A 16,193-nucleotide genomic window follows, 5' to 3' on the forward strand; every position below is an offset into this window, starting at 1 on the left:
CAGTTACACAGTGTACATGATAGCACAGAACTCGCCTGTTCATAATGTCCTGTTTGTGTCCATTGCTGTCACAGAGTGGCGGACTCAGAGAAAACCGTTTCTACATGAAAATCACTGCCCTGTTAAGAAGACTCTCATTTAGACATTTGTTCATTTGTACAAAACGTTGGTCTTTCACAGACTCACAGAAAGACGCGTGTGGAAACAGACAGAGCGAAACAGAGGTTGGGTGGGGGGGGGGGGGGGGGTGTGACTTACAAATGGCTTGTGTACGCTGACACTCGTATGGAGAAAAGGCAAATGCTGAACAGGGGAAAACACACACAAAGCCCCCTGGTGACATCACTGCTTTCACTCTGTATGGGTATCATAAACCTAATCAGACATTTGCTTAATTTTAGATTTGGATTGGGCAAACGGGGGGGGGGGGGGGGGGGGGGGGGGGTCATCTCTAAAGGGAGATTAAGATCCAGTCGGCCTTGCGAAGACAGAGCCGTCTCACAGACCTAGAAGGCACGGGACATTTTAAGGTGGGCAGTTTTACATGTTTAAACATGTAAGGGACATTCATCACAATGGGGGCTGAATGTGAAGGGGATGCACCAAGGTCAAATACAATTACCACTGGCCTTCTTTTCTCACAGGCACTGCTTCCTACCGTCCTCCTCTCTGACGACGCTAAGATGCACCTGCTGTTTCGCAGCTAAGCAAATTTTACACTTCATTTTCTGGCAAATCTAATATCTAACCGCGCAAAATGACTGGATTTGTTCATTAGCTTTAGACGCACCGATCATCACACGGTTCAATACTGGCCTCTGTATTCGTTCCTGACATAGACTCTGCTCATAAGAATTCACTCTGATGAGCAGGAACGACTCTTTCACACTGGAACAGGGGCTTTCAGCACTTTCAGAATGAGGAATTCTCTGATATGTGTGTTGGCACACCAGAAGTGAAATTTTGAATCCGTTGTCAAATTTCAGCACATTGTACTGACTGAATGTCAGTAGTCTAGCAAGGTTTGCAGACAGTTGCAATTAAGAGGTCATTAAGAAGCATTAGGAATCTTAACGTAATTAAATTTAAACATCAATGAACTGTGAATGTACAATATCCACACACATCTACTGGTGGAGTACTAATTCTCGTGGAATTATGACTCCTGTGTCAGGCACTGACCTCTGGAAGGTCCCTTGACTACCTTTTCTATCTAGAGAAATGTGAAACATGATAATGATAATACCTGTGAAAAATAATACACTACATTTGCTGGTTTGGAGTGAGAACAGCAGATGGATGCTACTGATCTCCAGGCAGTCCTCTCATTCAAATGTGCCATGTGCTTACAGACGGTCATGTGAGTAAAATTAGGTCTAGAAAACATGTTTTAAATCAGGTTAAAGCCAAAAACCTTGAACCACAAATACTCCTCTGTACCCTGGACCCTCAGTAAATGTTAGACAAATACACCATGAGGTAGAGAAGACAAAGCAAGAGCCCTCTCCAGCTCTCCTCTTGAGTCCTGATTGGCCCCACTTCCACAAAAGTGCAATTGCGATTGGCTGAAAACATCACCACGTTGTGTGTCAGATAGCTGGAATTCTTTCACAGACACCGGGCTCCAGTTCGCCCTTTTGATAGCCATTACATAATCTACACTGTCAAATGCAGCCTGTTGGGTAGGGGGGAGGGGGTTGTTCAACTGTGGCCGTTGCTTCTGCAAGTTTTGGGGGGGGGGGGGGGGGGGGGGGGCTGGGGCTGGTCGTCATGGAGATTCCACCTGTCTGTGCCTGTCTCTGTCACAGCAGACAACACTGCCTGTACAAGCCCAGACACACAGGCATCAGGGGAGGGACATGGGACTCTTCCTGCTCTGGGGCATGCAGATATGCCATCCACAGCATCCAAATAAAAATACCTCTACAGAGACTCTCTAAAATCTCTGGATTAGAGGAGGGCATGAAATCCTACATTCTGTCTGGATCTGTTCCTGTTGGCAGGGGAGGCCGGGGGGCTGGGGAGGCTGAGAATGGGGCACGTTTCAGAGGTTTTTAGTGAACTGTGGTGTAAGTGAATGAGGGATTGGAGGGTCTGGTGTGAAACGAAGGGGGTAAGCTGTCAGCAAACTACGAACACAATGGGCTTTGTTACGTGCTAGAACAGAAAGCAAAGCTTTGAAGTGTGTTTTGTGTTCTGCCCACAGGAGAAAGGAGGAAACCATACAGACACAAAGGAGAAAAGGAGAAATACAGAGAGAATGGTGGGAGAAGGGGAGAGAAGAAAGCGTGTTCTTTTTTCTTTCTTTCTTTTTTTTTTTTTTTCCTTTTGCAGTCAGTATCAAGGTTATCCAATCCTTTCTGGCAGGAGTGAATGAAAACAACAGACCTCAGAAAACTGAGTCCAAAACAGTCCCCAGGAATTCCATTTTTCCCTTCGAGAGAAGTTCCTATTCCCGTCATTCCAAACCAGATTCTTCAGCTTCTCCAGAGAAAGTTCTAGAGTTCTGGAAATATACACGTAACGCCCGAACAGGTCTACAGATGGGATTAATGGGGGGAGGTTAAGGGGTTTACAACTAAAAATAATAAAACTATGACAACGTCTGACAGAATATTTAGCATGTAATGGTATATATATATATATATTTATATAATATATATGTCATAATTTTAACATAATATTTTCCATTTTATTTTCAGTACAAAAAGAGGACTTGGTAAGTGGCTTGTAGTGTGAATTGGCCACCAGGGGGCGTGGTATCCAGCAGTGTGAAGCACTGCACGGGCCTCAGTCTAGTCTGTCCTGGGAAAGGCGGCCGCCGTCTGTCTCTCTGTCAGGCAGCAGCCAATCAGTGAAAGCAGTGAGAGCGCTCTCTACCAAGCACCCCTGGCACAGCAATCCAAAAACGTCCATCAGTTTGTGAGAGACAACACCAAAGTGGCAATCCTGTGTGTGAGTGTCTGTGTGTGAGAGAGAGAGTGTGTGTGTGTGTCTGTGTGCAGTCCTCTTCTTTCTGCAGAGGAAGGCGCGTAAACTCTACAGCTATAGCTACGTCAGTGTGCATACGTAAGTGAGTGAGTGTGAGTTTGAGTGTGTGTGTGTGTGTACGTGTGTTTGAGCAGTTGAATACTGATATGGCGACAGACCCACAGTGATCTACATATCAGCGCCAGCAAACTGGAACACAGAGGGCAGCGAATCTAACATTCATATTTTAGAGTGGCAAGCTGCAGTGCGTAAGGGTTCTGTGTCTGTGTGTGTGTGTGTGTGTGTCTGTGTGTGTGTGTTCGTGTGGATCTGTCTCTCAGCTCTCGTCGTCAGGGTGCTGCTGGTCTAGCAGACGGACGTGTGTGAAGGGGAAATGGCCTTTTTTGCCCTTACACTCTCCTTCCCACTGGCCGTTCACGTTGATCTTTGTCACCTTGACCATGTCTCCAACCTGCACAAACAACAACACAACACGTTCAGACACTGACACACACACACACACACACTTAAAACACACAACACAAGTCTGAGGCAGACTTCCCACATGCATGCATGCACACACACACACACGCGCACACACACACACACACACACATTAAAAACACACAACACAAGTCTGAGGCAGACTTCCCACATGCATGCATGCATGCACACACACACACACACACACCACAGTGGCATACTACACAAACACAGAAAACATAATCAAACTGCATAAAGATACACACACACACACACACACACACACACACACACACACACACACACACACACACACACTCACACACACACACACACACTCCATACAAATACGCAGCGCACAGTCAAACTTTGCACAGGTGCGCATATAAACAAAGGCATATTTCATCAAACCATGCGTACATATCCACCCACACACACACACTTGTGCGCAAGCTCATGCACGCACGCATGCACGCACACACACACACACAGCTTGAAGGAGGAAACAAAGTGAGCAGAAGACTACAAGAGACAGAGAGCATTGAAGACTGTGTAAACCATATATCACATCTCCACAGTCAGAGGTTTAAATTCTGCTGTCAATCCAAAGGGTCAGATATTTGATGAGTAATCTGGATGTTTAAAACCAAGGTACCACTCCGAAAACGCTACACAGAACAGAATGACAGCCGACAGGTCTATCACCCGGGTTTCCGTCAGACCAGTGTGAAGAGCTCTGTATATTAATGCAGTGGTTTGGGCTTAACCAGATTATATACACTGCCACATTACTATGCTTTCTTACAGACCAGAGGTTTGGGAGGGGAGGGGAGGGGGGGTGAAAACAAGAGAAAAGGGCTGTGTGGCAGAGGGTGGTCATTGGAAATCAAAGTTTTGCTTGTCATCATTTCCTCTCTCTGGAAAAAAAAAAATAAAAATCATGTTTTGTTGCTCAGTGAGGCAGTGTGTGTGTGTGTGTGTTCTGCTAATCATGAAAAACAAAAGGGAGATTAATTAACTTCAATAATGAATGAATCACAGACTTCCTGTACTAATACAGCCGCTGTACTCTTGCCCGGCACTGATCCCTGAAAAATAATCAAACCTTCCTGAACACTCTGTGAATATTCTGTGAGTCACTCTGGATGAGATGGAGATCACAAGACACAGAGAGAGGTGCGACCGAAAAGGCCACAGGAAAAACAACAGAAACTGATAATATAAGAACACAGCGGAGAAGAGAAGAGGAGAGAAGAGAAGAGGAGAGAAGAGAAGAGAAGAGAAGAGAAGAGAAGAGAAGAGAAGAGAAGAGAAGAGACATAACAACCAAAGCTATACCTCCAAGGCTAGGGCAGTCTTATCGTAGGCGTTGGGCACCCTCTTCTGAATGGCCCGTGCATACACTGGGCCGTTCTGCAGGTTGGGCAGGGGCGTGTTCACCACGGGCTGGGCGTAATCCAGCGGGGTGGGCGGCTGGGCGCCCGTGCCGTCCGGAGCGCCCATGCCGGGGCTACCCACCCCAGCCTGCCCCGTGGGCGCCCCTCCTCCACCCGAGGTGGGCGAGGCCGGGCGGTACCTCTCCACGTAGGGCACAGGGATCATGCCCGCTCGGCCCTCCTGATTGGCCGCGTTCCACCACTGCTCCTCTGGCTTCTCCAGCACGCGCAGTATGTCGCCTTTGCGGAAGGGCAAGTCCTCCTCGTCGTTTCCGGGGAAATCGAAAAGGGCGCGGACATACTCCGCCTCCTCTGGCCTCTGGGGGGCGCCCGCGGCGGCAGAGCTGACGAAGCCGGCGTGTTTCGCCCTGCTGGTGGGTTCGATGAGCGTGGTGGTGTCCAAGTAATGGATCTTGTAGAACTCCAGGAGGGCAGGCAGCCCATCAAACTCCTGGTCCCCGATCCGAAAGCGAGGGGAGGCCACACCTGTGGGTGGAGAGGGGATGAGGGACAGAGAGAGTGAAGCGTTTCAACATTGACAATGTCTGCCTCTCCTGTGGTATCATTAACATTACACTGGAGCACCTGCACAGGAGCTCCATCACAAAAAGTCTGTCCAGATATTACGTCTTGGTATAAAGTCTCCCTGCTCTGCTAGTCCATGTTTTATTTCAAGACGAGTCAAACGGTGAGGAATGGTCTGAGTCATATGCAGTATTAGCAGAGTGGTAAAAACAAAAACCCCCTCATTTACGGTTCTAACAGGAGACTTGTCGCGTAAAAAAAAAAAAAAGAAGGAAATTTGCTACTAGGGCTGTTTTTGTCACAGTGCATGTGAGGGCGTGTAACTCTGTGCGAGAGAGAGAGAATGCCCGTAACAGACAGAGTTGTTACTAGGACTGACTGTGTCACAGTCCATGTGAGTGTGTGTAACTATGTGTGAGAGAGAATGCGTGTAGCAGACAGAGGGGCAGGATCACAGGCATTCCATGCACACCACAGTGAACAGTCATTCTGTCACTCTGCCGGTCCTGCCCATTCATTCTCGACACAATCTGCGAGTGCGTTCACCTACTCAAAGTCTGTAAATATTAGGCTACTGCTACCGCCGCAACTCTCCCACCCAACTACACATATCATCAAAGATCAGACACTGTTAAAGGTGATAAGATTTCCTGTGTATATCATAGTTCAGTGTGTCATTGCTTGTTGCCTAATCGTGGAAAAAAGGCTGAATGACTCATATTAATATACATGGAAAAAGAACATACTCAATATTAAGCGAATTCTAGAATTTTTTCCAGTACTACCCGTAGTTCGACAGAAAACGTTTCGACTGTTCTAGTTCTTTCTGTAAAAGGAAAAATATGAAGAAAGCGCCAACTTGCATAGGGGTGCAAAGTAAGAGTTAGCCACCTAACGGCCACACCCCTCTAAACAGCCACGTCGGGTCGAGGGGGAGTGGACCGTACGCAGCAGATGAATACTCTGCTAGTTTATAGCAAGTCTTATCACACTTAAATTTAACCCGTAATTCAGATAGAAATGTGTTACTAAGTGTCGCTATGACGTCATGAGGCAATACATGGCAAGCCCCAACGCTACACACAAAACATATTAGTATCTGATATTTCATTTAGGTTCAGCCCTCTGCGAGTCCAGTCCGCTAGCCAGCTCATCTAGCCTGCAAAGCGACAGCGATAAGGCGTTACGGTAACACGTATTTTACATATGCTGAATCAAATGTATGTCCGATGCTCAAGATCTCTTAACAAATATAGCCTTACAGTGAGTAGGTTCTTCAGCACCAGTACCGGGACAACTATGCTACAAATAGAGCGATTCAAACTGCTGACAAGCTAGTGTTGCCCTGGCTAAGCTACGGTACCTGGCTGCACAGTTTATGCTAAGATAGACCCAACACCGTTTTACTGAACTAGTCAGCACTAATTACATTCATAATTATGTACGAAAACTAAGTGAGTGTTGTGTGTTGCCGCGAAAGACGTTCAACAGAACAATTTAAATGACCTGTGGGCAATAAGCGAAAAAACAAAGCAACAATTGTTTCAACTGCAGTGTCTGGAGTCAGTCACCGCTCTGCCGATTCTACCAAGGCATGGATATGCTAGCATGGCTAGCGTTGGCTAACACAGCAGAAACGCGGGCAAGCTAAACTATGCTAACTATCCAAACCTAGCTGACTTTCATACCGACTCTTGGAGGAGGGTGTCACAAGTCTACAACAATAGTCGCCAAGCAAGACGTCTCCTTTCAACAAGCTTATTTATACACAATACATTCAATACAGAGCTCCACTGGTATGACAATCAGTGACAATGTTGCCACTGTTCTGAACAGTAGAACTTACAAAAGGACAAACCAGTGGCTAACACAACAAGAAGCATGAAGCGTAGAGATGATGTTAATGATAAGAGTAATACTCATACAAAGTATAATGAACATACACTGGCTGTATTATAAACGAAAACTGACAAGAGATACAGCAAGCGGAACTAAGCTACACTGACTAGGGATATGTGATCCAATTTCAGTTAAAACCAGGGCTTTATAAATGTATGGTATGTGTGGTAGTCGGCTGTCGGCTCTACCTTCATTTTAAACGTTTCATTCTCGTTTTCTCTAAAAAGTGCGCGAAATCATATAACGATTATGATATCCGAAATCACATACCTGATCCGGACTGGCGGTTGTTGCTTATGCTGTTGATTATATAATGGGAGACTTTTGAGTTTTCTGAAACAGACAACACATAGTCTCCCGGGCTGGTAATGGAGTCTCTAACTAAAAACACCCCATGCCTCTGACCCTGCAAAAGGGACACGGCTTCTTGTCGGCTCAATCGTCCCCAAAACCAGCTAGCGCGGTCCTCGGCGTCAAAATTCCCGGCCATGACTTATAACTCCGCACCGAGGCTTTGAGGCCTTTCCCTTCGCCTCTCCCTTTAATCCGTGAACAGGACTCAACTCATACAAAAACTTTGGGCTCACAGGGAAACACGTCCAGAAAAAAAATAGTATATGTGTCTCTTCAAGCCTTTTCTCTGCTGTTTCAATTCGCTCTGTGCGCTCTCCGCCAAAAAACAATACCTCCAAAACGGAGATAACTTTATTTCAACTCATCAAACTTTATTTTTTCCCACAATATATCTGTAAAACAAAAAAAAAATCACCCCAATTGTTCCAGCCTACCTCTAACTCAGAAACTGAAATGGCGGACGTTGAGAGAAATTTTGACCTCACTTACCGGATGTGAGGTAGCTATTCGGGATAAAGATGGGAATTCCAGGTGGACGCGCCCGTCCATGAGAAGAAGGTCGGGAAATGCCCCGGTTTACCATTGGTAACGAAATGAATCAGTGGAAGACACTGCGAACAAGTTGGTTAGCAACCACTGTGACCACAACCAGATATGGAGCAATTCGTTACACAATGCAGATGATTACTGCAGATGTAAGATGCTAATGACGCTTGCAGTTTGCATGTTTAATCGCTAGAGGGCAGTCTTATACAAGATCAATATTTGTGCTCGAAAATCAAAGGCTCTCACATCTACACTTCTCACTTGAATTGTAGTCTCATGGATATGTGAGTTTGTTTAAATCCTTAGGTTTCCTTAGAAATCAAATAACATCTCGAATCTTTGTGAACTTTGTGATCAAAGCGTATTGTGACCTTATTTAAAGGTCACTTCACTTACATTTGTTTATGTATTCAATGGCTTCTGATAAACTAATCTACCAAAGGTAAAAGAATCATAGGCGTACTCCCATCCGGAAGCCAAACTAAAACGATATTTGTAAGCATAATTACATTCAGCAGACCAGTGATCTCTGGCTGTGCGGTGGAACGCTGAAACGCTTGTTAACGTTTGCCCGGGGATTTAGAGACAAATCGGTAGAGCACCTCTGCTTTTAGACACTCATCACTTACCAAAAGGATTTTCTGTCATGCGTGCCTGCAGCGGAGGATATTCCCTGAACAGCTTTTGGAACTGTCTGTCACAGAAGCTTAACAGTATGGTGTGCTGAGGAAGAGAAAGAAACGATCTCTCTCTCTTTCTCTCTCTTTCTCTCTCTCTCTCGCTCTCTCTCTCTCTTTCTCTCTCTCTCTCACTCTCTCTTCCCTGACTCGTTCCATGTGACTGCACACATGTGGCAGGTAACATCTTCGCACTAGATAATCTCAGATGAAAACAATGAACTGGTAGTTTATTCTTCCCAAAATGGATGACAAGCAATCTGCAAACAACATCTTCGAAAACAAGAATCATGCACTTGTGGGTGTGGTGTTACAATGAGAGTGATGAATTAATGAAAGAAAGAAAGAAAGAAAGAAAGAAAGAAAGAAAGAAAGAAAGAAAGAAAGAAAGAAAAACAAAGTGGTCCTGTTGAATGACACTGCCCTTATGTTTCATCTTTTGAAAACAAAAAAAAAAAAAAAGAAAGAAAGAAATGTGGAACTGCTTTCAGTTTTCAGTTGACTGGATTTCAATTTCATCATATAGCCATACTCCTCCATAGAATTACCTTCATCTTTAATGAGAAACCCTGCAACGTATGGGCATCCTACAGTTGTGCAGTCATGAAAAAGTCAAATGAAAAACAGAAAAAATCTATTTAAACCAAAGGGGATGTGTGTGTGTTTGTGTGTCTGTGTGTGTGTGTGTGTGTGTGTGTGTGTGTGTGTCTGTGTGTGTGTGCGCGTGGACATGCGTACGTGCGGAATGCCTTTGGTTACATCTTCATTTCCCTGTGAATACACACACACACAAACCACTGCAGACATACATGTCTCTCCAGTCAACGTCACGTTGTTATCTGACAGAATTCTTTAGGCAATGATGCGAGCGTCTTTAAAGGTTAGACGTGTACATTCAGTAAAAACCGTTTCTGTGCACTCTCTCGCTCTGACTTCTTCTCAGAGGGTGGGGCATCAAAAAAAAAGAAAAGAAAAAAGATAAGATGGAAAATTCAAGTCCTATTATTTTGTATTTTGACATTTCTCTTTTTGGCAGTACATGGACATTTTATAATTAAAACTATAAAGGAGTTATAACAACAAGCAAATTTTTTTTCCCATGTAAACTTCCTATGTGCAAACATTTCACAGACTAGAGATAAAATGAATACACTGGAGTGTGGCTGGTCAACAGGATGTTTTCGTCCTTTAGTCTACAAGTGTCCTAAAAAAAAAAAAAAATGTTATTTACTGAAAAGCTTTTTAAATTTATTCCCATTGGTTCTTAGTCACAACATTAAACCCTGCCCTCCTCATCCCCCCGAGCCATCCTGCGTCTCCTCACTGACCTCCTCTAAACAAGCACCTCCGCTGGCGGCAGGTTTATCCGACGCCCCTGAGGTTCCAGTCCTGCTCCCCAGCCCTGGTGCTCTGCTCTCGGACTCACTGGCCTGAGCCTCCCCTTGCTCCTGGATGGTGGGGAGGTTGCCCTGCTTGGGGCAGCGTTTGCGTAGGCTCAGCAGAAAGGGCTGGGGCAAGGAGAAGATGTCCACGTTGTTGCCCAGGTCGATCCATGCCAGGGCAGGGAAGCTGGCGGGGTCTTTGAGGGTGTCGGTGAGTTGGCGCAGGATGGCACGGGTCAGGTGGTTCCCGTTGAGCGCCAGGCTCTCCAGGCGGGGCAGAGACGCCAGGGTGGGCAGCAGCAGGAGAAGGGACTCGTCCGTCAGCTCGGTGAAACCAAGTTCTAGGTTCTGAACCTTGGCAGCGTTCCGACTGAGGTGGGACACCAGGCGTTCCATGTCCCGCGATGAGAGAGGAATTCCAGACAAATCAACCATCCCGCCCACCGGTGTGACCGACAGCACAGCTTTCAGACTACAGGAACCGGAAAACGAGAGAGAGAGAGAGAGAGAGAGAGAGTCTACATTAATAATGTATATCAAATTGAAAAAAGAAAGACGAAAAAGAGAGAGAATGTAAAGAAGAAAGGAAAAAGGGAGGGCAGGAATAAGAGAAGTATACTGGATGGATGAAACGAGTCTGACAGGTTTACCCTCCCAGCTACCGGAGCAGCTGACAACACAGCCCTCAGACTGCAGAGGACAAAAAAAAGGAGAGAAAGAGAGAACAGTGTGACTGTTTATCACGAAGAAAGCAAGAGACAGACAGAGAGATAGAGACAGAGAGAAAGTGTGTGGTGAATATGAAACAAGAGTCATCCCAGTAATTCTCTTTCTATGTAAAAACTCTAAATGTAAAAGTTCAGTCTCTCTCTCTCTCTCTCTCTCTCTCTCTCTCTCTCTCGCTCTCTCTCTCTCTCTCTCACACACACACACACACACACACACACACACACACACACACACACACACACACACAGAGTCCCTCTCAGGATCAAAGCAGTCTCATTTAAGCTTTAATCTGATACACACTTATTTATCTTTGAACTTGTTAAGAGGTCCAAGAATGAGAAACAGCCACCGTGAAAAACAGAGGGTGCGGGGAACAGGAAAATAAAGAGAAAGAAAGATGGATGGGTGGATGGATGGATGGATGGATGGATGGAAAGGCATGCCTCTGTAAGGCCATGTGGTTCAGTGCTCTCCTGTAAGAGGAGGGAAATCAGTCAGACTGAGGAGCAGTCAGGGAAACTGTCTCGTCTGTTTGAATTGTACCTCTGCCACTACTGACAGCAGACAACATAGTGTAACCTGTCTACAGCCTGTTATCTAACAAAGAGGCAGAAACTCTCTCTCTCTCTCTCACACACACACACACACACACACAACTGTTACACACAAGTACACCTCCAGATCCAGACAGTAGACAGTAATTAACTCACTCTCTCTCTCTCTCTTTCTCTCTCATGCACATAGACAGAAGAGTATGGTCCTATGCTTTTCCCACAGTTGAGAAGATTGACAGTAAACTCCGGAAATGGTGACTTGTCGGGGTGCTGATCAATATTAACTCAGTGACAGTGTGCTGGTTTGACTCTCCACGTGATCTATGAGCCCCTATGTCTGTGTAATTATAGAGGGAGAGAGAGAGAGGCATACTGTCAGGGCACATACACATTCACATACACATACACACATATGCACGCGCACGCGCACACACAGACACACACACACACATTTGGGTTGTCTTTAGGATGGACTGTTCCTCTTAGAGAAGTCTGTAGCTCTGTACAGCTTCTTTAAACCAAAAACCACAAGACACCCAGATTTTTTTTCCACTCATACGTTCACAACACCTCGGATGACAGGAAGAGAAAGAGAGAGAGACAAGGCAAAAACATGCTCCTCTCTCTCTCTAAGTATCAAGCCCCCCCCATCTCTCTCTCTCTCTCTCTCTCTCTCTCTCTCTCTCTCTCTAATTGCACCCTAACGAGGAAATGTTCAGTTTCACAGAAACACTCAGCTGATCGGGGACATTCCGGAAAAGAGAACACAGCAGTCAGAAATAAAGTGGCAGTCAGGAAGAAGAGACAAGTATTAGGGTGAAATACACAGCTCTCAGAGCGGAAATGCAGTCATTAATACCGTTCATTTGTATCAGACATTTCATGAGTGACATATGGATTTCTTTGTCAATACATATTTTCCATTTTTACCAATCGTAGCTGGAGGTTACCAGTTTAACTGTTTTTCAAGTACACTGAAAATCTTCACAAGTCCAGTCCAAAATATTTGGAATGTAAAAGTTGAAATTATACAGGCACACAGACAAATGCGCAGTACTTAGAGAAGCAGCAAACAGACACAGACACATGCATTTAAGAGACTGAGAGATATATAGTGACACTAATACCATGTGGATTTCTCATATTCCTTACTGATCATTCCTAGTCACCAAGAGTAACAGTCACTAAGGACATGTCGAATTCCATTGGCAGAAGTGTTCTAGAACATGCCAGGTCTCGACCTCTCTATGCCCACAGGCACACTGGTCAGTTTGGAAATACAGGGGCTGGGGGGGGGTGTCCTCATGCATCTTACACACACACACACACACAGAATGTCCAAGAATATCTAATCAAAGTGAAGCAATGTGCTCTCCGTAATGTCCGTTTGGGGTGCGTGGCATGTGTGAGAGGAGTGGTTGAGGGGAAAGAGGAGCGCGTGACAGGGGGGACAGAGAGTGGTAAACAGAGAGAATAAGTTAGAGCGTACAGATTGTTGTCTAGAGTATATGAAGCACTGTTCTCTGCACAGGCTGCTGCTCTGGCTTGTCTGTCTCTGTGGTGCAGAATGGCAGTAATGTTCCAAAGCCAGTCAGGGGCTCTGATCCGTCTGCTCCGTGAACACCTCGCATCAGAGGCAAATACGCACACGCTCACACACACGCAAAGACAGGGGGAGGTTGACACGGCAACTGACTCACACCAGCACAATACAGACACGCGCACACGCTCACACACACGCAAAGACAGGGGGAGGTTGACACACAGCAACTGACTCACACCAGCACAACACAGACACGTGCACACGCACACACACACACATACGCACACACACGCATGCACACACGCATGCACACAGTGGCCTGGCCATATGTTTCACATAAATGCAAACACAAGCACACCTTAACAACGGACATAATTTACATCATTTACTTTCTGTGTGAAAGTGATATCACAAGTTTGTTTGGGGTGTGTCTGTGTGTGTGTGTGTGCGTGTGTGTGAGAAGAGAGAAAAGTTAGTTCTGTTTCTGTAAGTGCCATCCACAGGGAAACAGCTGCAATACAATGGATGCCAAAACTAGCTAATGAAACAGCAGAGTGTGCGTGTGTGTGTGTGTGTGTGTGTGTGTGTGTGTGTGTGTGTGTGTGTATGAGACAGAGGGTGTGTGAGACAGAGGGAGGAGAGGTAGAAGTGTTAAAGTCAGTCAGGGTGAGATGATGAATGTTAAAAAACAGCCATTGTGGTTTGGGAACTGTTCAGTATTGCCTGTGATGAAGAGGTAAATGACAGAGAGAGTGTGCCGTACTCTTGACAACACAGAACCAGTGCTCTCATAAACACAGTGCATGCTTTGTGAATCATGTGCACTTTGGGCATCGTAAACCAGTTATTATATCACTCTTCATAATATTATCAGTGTCATTTACCAGTAAATACTTAGGCTTGTTTGTGCAATCAGCGGGTGATGAGGGATCTGGAGCTCACAGCAATGTTTAACTCAGCACAAACACTGACCTGACTGCAGTGTTTAACTCAGCACAAACACTGACCTGACCTGACTGCAGTGTTTAGCTCAGCACAAACACTGACCTGACTGCAGTGTTTAACTCAGCACAAACACTGACCTGACTGCAGTGTTTAACTCAGCACAAACACTGACCTGACTGACTGCAGTGTTTAACTCAGCACAAACACTGACCTGACTGACTGCAGTGTTTAACTCAGCACAAACACTGACCTGACCTGACTGCAGTGTTTAGCTCAGCACAAACACTGACCTGACTGCAGTGTTTAACTCAGCACAAACACTGACCTGACTGACTGCAGTGTTTAACTCAGCACAAACACTGACCTGACTGACTGCAGTGTTTAACTCAGCACAACACTGACCTGACTGACTGCAGTGTTTAACTCAGCACAACACTGACCTGACTGCAGTGTTTAACTCAGCACAAACACAGACCTGACTGACTGCAGTGTTTAACTCAGCACAACACTGACCTGACTGACTGCAGTGTTTAACTCAGCACAACACTGACCTGACTGCAGTGTTTAACTCAGCACAAACACTGACCTGACCGCAGTGTTTAACTCAGCAGAAACACTGACCTGACCTGACCGTAGTGTTTAACTCAGCACAAGCACTGACATGACTGCAGTGTTTAACTCAGCACAACACTGACCTGACCTGGGTCTTGTCCTTCAGCAGACCATGCCTCTTCCACCGGGGGTGAGGACTCAGATGGTATGTCAGCTGGCGACAGACTTTTTCCATGGAATTCAATGCATCTCCCTCCTAAAACAAAGGCAGGGGAGAATGAGAGAGAGAGACACACACAACTAAATCAGAAGGTACAGAAAAAAAGACCATGAAAGTAAAAGACAATAGGAAGACAGAAGAAGAAAAATAGATGACAGAGAGAGAAACAGAAGCAGAGTTAGTGGAAGATAGATAGATGGAGAGGTGCAGTGAGAGAATGCTGGGCAAATGTGGTTAACCTTATTGTGCTCTGTCTGTTCTCAGATGGATATTGATCACGGATACTTGGAGTTCTCCGCACTAGGAAACCACTCGCTGCTGCTGAGGATAGCCCCATATGGATAACCCAAGAATACACTTAGCGCCTTTCGTGACTTAAATTATGCCATCTTTAAGGCCCTGTTTACACCTTGCATTAAGATCCGATTTTGGCGATTCGATCACAAGTGGACAGCTCTAAGTACATCCGTTTACACCTGGCTTTAGAATCCGTGTCTCGAGTGACCACTTGAGATCGGATCTCACTTCCCCGCTCTATATGCAAATAAACACGTAAATCACTTCCAACATGTCACCCCTTTCACTGAATTTCACTTTTGTTTTTTTGATTGGGGATAGTGCTTATGACATGTGAGATGTCGGACACATTTGGTGATCACGGATCGCTGTTTTTGGGACCTAAAGGCACGTCAAGCTGTTTGGTTAAAATGGGCGTCCATGGAGAGGAAAACGTTTGAGGTAACGACCGTACTCGATTTGGATTTTTTGACAGGAGGAGGCGTTCCTGACAAGAGATGTCCGAGAGAAATTTGGTGATCATTGATTGCAGTTTTGGAACCTTAAGCCACATTAAACTTTTTCACATTAAACGTCGTTGTTTTTAATGGGCGGAAGGCATTAATGCACTTCCCGTGCCTAGTCTGTGGGACATAAGAAGAAGAAGAAGAAGAAGAAGAAATCAAAACAATATCCATTTTGCCTGTTGTTACTTGTTGTCCACTTTAATATGAGCGAATGTGTGCTTAGGCTAATGAGTTCCTACTTCCGCGTAAGCAGAGAGCTTCAGTTGAGTAGGCGGTCGTTCAATGTGGTCGTGTTCGCGTTTACACTGCTATAAGACTGTGGTCATATGCGGTCCAGACCACCTCCGAATGTGGTCTGAGTGATCGGATCTCGATGCGACCTCAATGCGCATTGGATGCGTTTACACCTGTACTTTTGAGCTGTCCACTTGTGATCGGATCACCAAATCAGATCTTAATGCAAGGTGTTAACAGGACCTAAGTGAAAAACATCAAATTTACAGATACTGATCTGTATCCAGAACTGCTCTGGGTCTCATCCTAGCACACACGTACGCATGCATACACATGATCAG

General features: G+C 45.5%; 2 protein-coding genes across 4 annotated transcripts in view; both read right to left on the reverse strand.

The window, feature by feature from the left end:
• Nucleotides 1-2,716: 2,716 nt before the first annotated feature.
• Nucleotides 2,717-8,060, reverse strand: LOC115828509 (adapter molecule crk-like). 3 transcript variants are annotated; one of them, XM_030792519.1, is made up of 3 exons: nt 7,614-8,060; nt 4,792-5,375; nt 2,717-3,442 (listed from the first exon to the last, which is right to left on the reverse strand). In XM_030792519.1, exons 1-3 carry the CDS (start codon nt 7,801-7,803, stop codon nt 3,308-3,310), a joined length of 909 nt encoding a protein of 302 aa, XP_030648379.1. In that variant the 5' UTR covers nt 7,804-8,060; the 3' UTR covers nt 2,717-3,307. The 3 variants fall into 3 exon arrangements, with proteins under 3 accessions (XP_030648379.1, XP_030648377.1, XP_030648376.1); XM_030792517.1 differs by having other exon boundaries at nt 4,792-5,415; nt 7,612-8,060; XM_030792516.1 differs by having other exon boundaries at nt 7,584-8,060.
• Nucleotides 8,061-10,182: 2,122 nt separating this feature from the next.
• The window catches only part of LOC115828823 (leucine-rich repeat-containing protein 75A-like), an 18,265-nt gene continuing 12,254 nt past the window's right edge, over nt 10,183-16,193 (reverse strand). Inside the window, exons 3-4 of the mRNA XM_030792922.1 lie at nt 14,739-14,851; nt 10,183-10,744 (exon numbers count right to left, since the gene is read on the reverse strand). Coding sequence (XP_030648782.1) covers nt 10,183-10,744; nt 14,739-14,851 — 675 coding nt within the window. The remainder of the gene's footprint in view (nt 10,745-14,738; nt 14,852-16,193) is intronic.

This window comes from Chanos chanos, chromosome 15 (genome assembly GCF_902362185.1).
Source record: "Chanos chanos chromosome 15, fChaCha1.1, whole genome shotgun sequence".
Lineage (NCBI taxonomy): Eukaryota > Metazoa > Chordata > Actinopteri > Gonorynchiformes > Chanidae > Chanos > Chanos chanos.

What these genes read in the sequence shown, in the direction of transcription:
- LOC115828509 (XM_030792517.1), bottom strand. Translation starts at nt 7,803, where the DNA reads ATGGCCGGGAATTTTGACGCCGAGGACCGCGCTAGCTGGTTTTGGGGA. An exon ending in CCCATTATATAATCAACAGC is followed by an intron (nt 5,416 to 7,611) that starts ATAAGCAACAAC and finishes CAATGTTGAAAC; the next exon opens with GCTTCACTCTCTCTGTCCCT. An exon ending in AGACTGCCCTAGCCTTGGAG is followed by an intron (nt 3,443 to 4,791) that starts GTATAGCTTTGG and finishes TTGTTTGTGCAG; the next exon opens with GTTGGAGACATGGTCAAGGT.